This window comes from Cornus florida, unplaced genomic scaffold (assembly GCF_030987335.1).
Source record: "Cornus florida cultivar Cherokee Brave unplaced genomic scaffold, ASM3098733v1 CherokeeBrave_3.0.0_Hap2_Chr01, whole genome shotgun sequence".
NCBI lineage: Eukaryota > Viridiplantae > Streptophyta > Magnoliopsida > Cornales > Cornaceae > Cornus > Cornus florida.
The window spans coordinates 36589241-36594634 of record NW_026775571.1 but is presented as its reverse complement, the minus strand read 5'-3'; the positions used below and the strand labels follow the sequence as shown (position 1 = coordinate 36594634).

At 35.7% G+C, this 5394-nt stretch overlaps 1 protein-coding gene and 1 pseudogene across 1 annotated transcript; one reads left to right on the top strand and one right to left on the bottom strand.

The window, feature by feature from the left end:
- Positions 1–3247: 3247 nt before the first annotated feature.
- Positions 3248–3814, bottom strand: LOC132270737 (uncharacterized). Its single transcript, XM_059771937.1, has one exon. It carries the CDS (start codon positions 3812–3814, stop codon positions 3248–3250), a length of 567 nt encoding a protein of 188 aa, XP_059627920.1.
- A 403-nt stretch (positions 3815–4217) lies between these two features.
- LOC132294799 (monothiol glutaredoxin-S10-like) lies at positions 4218–4920 on the top strand (annotated as a pseudogene).
- Positions 4921–5394: the final 474 nt, after the last annotated feature.

The following is a 5394-nucleotide window of genomic DNA, read 5'->3' as shown; positions in this document are numbered from 1 at the left end:
CCCCACGCGCTCCCACGCGCTAGGGGAGTGGACAGGAAGTCTCCACGCGCTACTGGAAAGTTCCAGCGCGTGCCACGCGCTCCCACGCGCCTGCACGCGCTGGGGAGTGCTTGCAGCGCGTGTCACGCGCTTGCACGCGCTGCCATGCGCCGGCACGCGCGTGCTTGTAACTGCCAGCGCGTGGACGCGCTGGCACGCGCTAGTTGGCGACTCCAGCCAATGCGCGTGTACTCACGCGCTGTACCACTGGGTGCGCACCAATAGACATGTAGGCGCGCTGCATGTGATAATTCTTCAGCAATGATCTTGATCCAACGGCATCTGGTACGCGCGCATGTGAACCGCGCTGCACCGGATCATCCGACCACTTCCGGCACTTCGCTTGCCGCCGGTGATGCTCTGGACGACGGAATTTCGCCGGAAAACCGCCGATATTGCCAGGAAAAATTAATAAAAATTTCCAGAAATTAATTTAAGCCCAAAAAATTCCAGAAAAATTTTGAAAAATTCTAGAAAAATTCCGGAAAATTACTGAAGCCTAATTTAACCCTCTTGGACCTTCTTGAAGCTTCATAGCATCCTTTGATGAATATTACATGGCTTTAAAAATATTTACAATTTGAAATACAATGGAAAAAATTAAATTACATCATTGAACTTTCAAATGGCTAAATCGAAACCTTAATTACATTCATTCAAAAATAAAATTACATTCAATTAACCTATAAGCTTTATCCATGGCCCAAACATACATAAACATCATTCAATCACAAATATACATATATCATGATCATATATAAAACATACACATATGCATATATAAATTTGGATCCATGAATGATGATTTTCATAAAATCATGATCTCTAATAATGAATCAAACCATGCTCTGATACCACTGTTGGGAAACGTGCTAGTTTTAAAAACTTTTCGAGGGATTTAAATTCATAGATCTTGATTCATCACATAGAGACAAGTTTTATGCAAAAATAAAATATGATGTATCATTCAACTAAAAGATTGAATACTTACATCAAGGTATGAGTAAACCTCAGATCTCTCCTCTAAAGTGAATGTTCTCACTTATTGTAAATCCCTTTTGCTAGACATCTTTTCCATGGATCTCCATATTCTTGGTAATGGTCTTGCCTTTAGGAATCACTCATAAGCCTCCATGAATGACCTTGGAAAATTAGGCTTGTGGGAGCCTCCATTAGATGAGAACATAAACCCTAATTTTCTAGAGAGAGAAAAGTTATTCCTTTTTTCTTCTCATCAAAATCCCCCTTAAAATATACATAGACCATGTATATTTATAGGCAACATAAAGGTAAAGAAAAGGAAACAACGAATCCTTCTCAATCTCTAATTTACATGTCTCAAATCTAATATGATTCCAATATCAAGTTGGGCTATGAGTGAGAATCCATTGGGCCTATTATTTTATTGGCTACAATGAATTAATGATTGGCCCGATCCATGGACCCAATTAAATTAATTCATAAATTAATTTCTACTCCACTAAAAGAAATTAATTGAACTCCAATTAAATAATAAATAACATCTAAGTCAATATTGCACTTTGACCCCTCTATACATAATTAGTTATCGGATAAATATAGCCATCAATCCGACTACTTAATTAATATATTTATTTTGATACCTTTGATTATTTCTGGCTCGATCACAATAAAATGTTTGTTTGACAAAAATAATAATTTAATAAATAAATATATAATAAATCATTTTGTCTAAAATCATACGAAGGCCTTCGAATTTTCTTTGTGATCAACCATAATCAATACAAAATAAATACAAGTAGCAATGATGCAAATATTGAAAATATAACCCTCTAACTATTAATTACATAACTACCCGAAGTGTCGGTCTAAGGATCCCGAAGAATCCGCCGAACAAATCAAAGTAATTATTAATTAATAAAAGAGTCTATACTTTTCTCATGCTTAAGAGTCAAATACCATGACGGTGATAAGGAGTAATTGCATACGACGGCTCTCGCAATATATCTCAACCTAACGCGGATCCTATTCAAGTCTTAATTAATTATGAGTCCATCCATAATTACCGACTATGAACAATTTATAATTACTATTTATATATCATGCATTGATTGCCATCACATACATATATATAAATATTTCTTGTAATTACATGGACACTATCAATTTCATAGTGAATCGAAATATAATACATTAAATTCACCAATTGTATAAAACATAAATATTTCAGAAACGTCAGGAACATATGTCAATTAATCCAAACAGGAATTTGCTATGCCAGGGCATATAAATCCCAACAGATAGATGAGCCGACACGGAAGCAGATGCCAGTTAGCCATCTTCTCCGGGGAGGAAGGATGGTAATTTGTGCGCAGGGCGGACATGTGTTTCTGTGGAAGATGTTGAATAATTGGCTTGTGTTTTTTAAATTCTCATGATGAATTACATATTTTTTGTTTTTTTTTTTAAAGCTAATATTATGTGTTTCACTCAAAGAAGAGGATTTTGATCGAAGTTTGTATGCCCGGTTCAATCCTTATTGGGATTAATTTGGGATCAGTCTAATAGAATTAGGGACGAATTGGGGAAGGGATTGAGTTTGAAAAGGATGTTGATCGAAGTTTGTAGGCCTAATCCAAATTAATCCTTGGGATCATCCTAATAGAATTAGGTACGAATTGAGGAAAGGATTGAGTTTGAAACGTGCAAGATTAATAATTAATATATAAATAAATATTCATTTACTATTTATAATTTTTATTTTGCTTTAAATTTTAACAAAATTTTTGTTATTATTATTGTTTATTAGTTTATTATACTAAAAAAAGTTTACAAAATCTATCTTAAATGTTTGAATTGTTTTTCTTAAAAAATGTATATCGCACCCCGGATGCCAAATGTCTGGATTTGGAAAAAGATTTTTATAGGTTGGACCGATTTGGGAAAGGGCGTCCCAACCTATATATGATATGGAAGTGGTAATTTTTTTTTATAATTATTATTATCATATATTTTTTTTATTTATTTATTTTAGGTAAATCAAATTCATTAAAAGGAAAAAACCTGTACAAGGGGGAGGGGCTAAAGCCCAAGGCCCGAAGGCAACAAGCCCATGAGGCCATAAAAAGGCCCAGCCAAGCAGCAGAAACTAAAACCAACACCACAAAAACCCGTTGCTACTGCAACTAGAGAACACAGTTGCAGCAGCAACAAGAACCAGCAAGACACACTAATGCCCCTCACCAAAAACAGAACTAGGTAAACTCCAAGCAGCTGCAATAGATCTCGCAGCCTTCAAATCACGCAGTTTGCAGGACAAGAGACGGTTCCTAACATCATTGTAGATCAGTTTAGTAACTGAAGCAGCAGAGGCAACTTGATTCATGGCATGTCGCCTATTTCTCTCTTTCCATATGAAGTAGACAGTTGTAGTAAGGCAGAGCTTGTATACATAAGCATCTGGAGCTTTAGTTCCATCCCTCCACCTAGACACGATCCAGTTGGTAATGTCATATAAGTTAGAATCCCCAACATAAATTCCACAAAGGTGTTGGAAAAACATCCACACCTCCGAAGCAAAACTACATTTGAAGAAAAGGTGTTGATGACTCTCAGCATCAGCAAGGCACAGAGAGCAGTAATTTGGAACAATTTTCTTTGCCAGGGCTGGGCTGTCTCTAGTCTGGAGTTTGTGAGTGCGAGCAACCCAAGTAATGAACGAATACCTTGGGATATGATTTGAAATTACATGTAAATTTGTTGGGTGTTCAAGGGATTTCCATTTACCTGAACACATGTAAATCAACTGTGATGCAAACATTCATGTTGCTTACAATATCAACATATATGGATATATCTAAAGTTGACATTCCCTCTCTTAGTTGCATAATCTGACATCACATATGTATGATACACCAATTTTTTATTTTTTTATTTTTCAATTTTAGTTGGGTTTGCTTTCGGCACTGTTTGGACCAAGTTTATAGTAACATTGTAGATTCTAGGCACAAGCTAAAAGGCACATAGCGAACCACAGAAGTCCCTATCAAATCAAGGGTTACATATTTTAGCATCTATATCCGTATATCTAAAGGAACCTTCACCTTTTCATCTCTTTTTCTTCCTTTTTCATTAAACAATTTAAACCATGCAATCCAGACCACCTTCTCTTACATCTCTTTAGCTATATATATATATATATATATAAACACTCATAATCATAACTCAGTATATCACAAACCAAGCCTTACTACTAGCGAACTTACTTCATAACTTGCTAACATTTGCTCTACCTCCTATTTCGATCTCTAGCCCTTACATTGCCATCACACGTTCATCAACATATTTCCTAATCACTTGTAACCAACAACTGCATTAATATTGCAATTCTAGCTCTTGCACATTTTTTTAAGGAGATATATATATATATATATATATATATATGTATATATATATTTTAAAGCTAGGTTGTGACAGTTGGAATGGATCGTGTAATGAAATTGGGGTCCCAAAAGGCGGTGGTGATCTTCAGTAAGAGTTCATGTTGCATGTGCCATGCCATCAAGAGACTGTTTTACGAGCAAGGGGTGAGCCCAATGATTCACGAGCTCGAGAGGGAGGGAAATAGAGTGGGCTCTCATGAGGCTCGGGTGCAACCCTTCTGTGCCAACTGTGTTCGTTGGGGGTAAATTTGTGGGCTCTGCTAACACTGTCATGACCCTTCATCTTAACGGCTCACTAAAGAAGATGCTCAGCACTATGGCTCTAGTACTGTTGAATATCGAGCCCTAGGTACTGTGTGTGTGTGTGTTTTTTTTTTCTTTTTTTTTTAAATAAGATCAACTCAATTGTACCAAACTATATTTATTAATGTTCCCATACTTCTCTTCCTTCTTCTTCGTACCATAATTTGCACTAGATCTTCAAATAAAAATGGTCTTCACTAAGAGTAATTACAATGCTAATATTAGAATAATAATATATGGCCTTTGGCCTCTTGTTTTGTTTTGTTTTGTTAACAACTTAAAATTGTTTCTCTTAATGAGAGAAAATCAATATGTAAATAATTGAGTATAACTAATACTCATATCACCACCAAATAATTCTCAAATTTGATACCCAATTGTAGTTAAATTTTTAATTGATATATAATATTTAACTAATTAAGAAGTCGAATCCACATGGGAACATAGATAAATTTAAGGAGGTAGAGGTAACTACTATCCACCATATCCAATGACTCTTCCAATTTATCATGGGCAAGAAAAAGAGTAGATTTCATAATATGACACTGCCATCATAAATACAAGGATAAAGGTACTTGTAATAGTTGATCGACTGAGTGCACCGGCCGGAGAGTCTCTTTTTCAATATTAT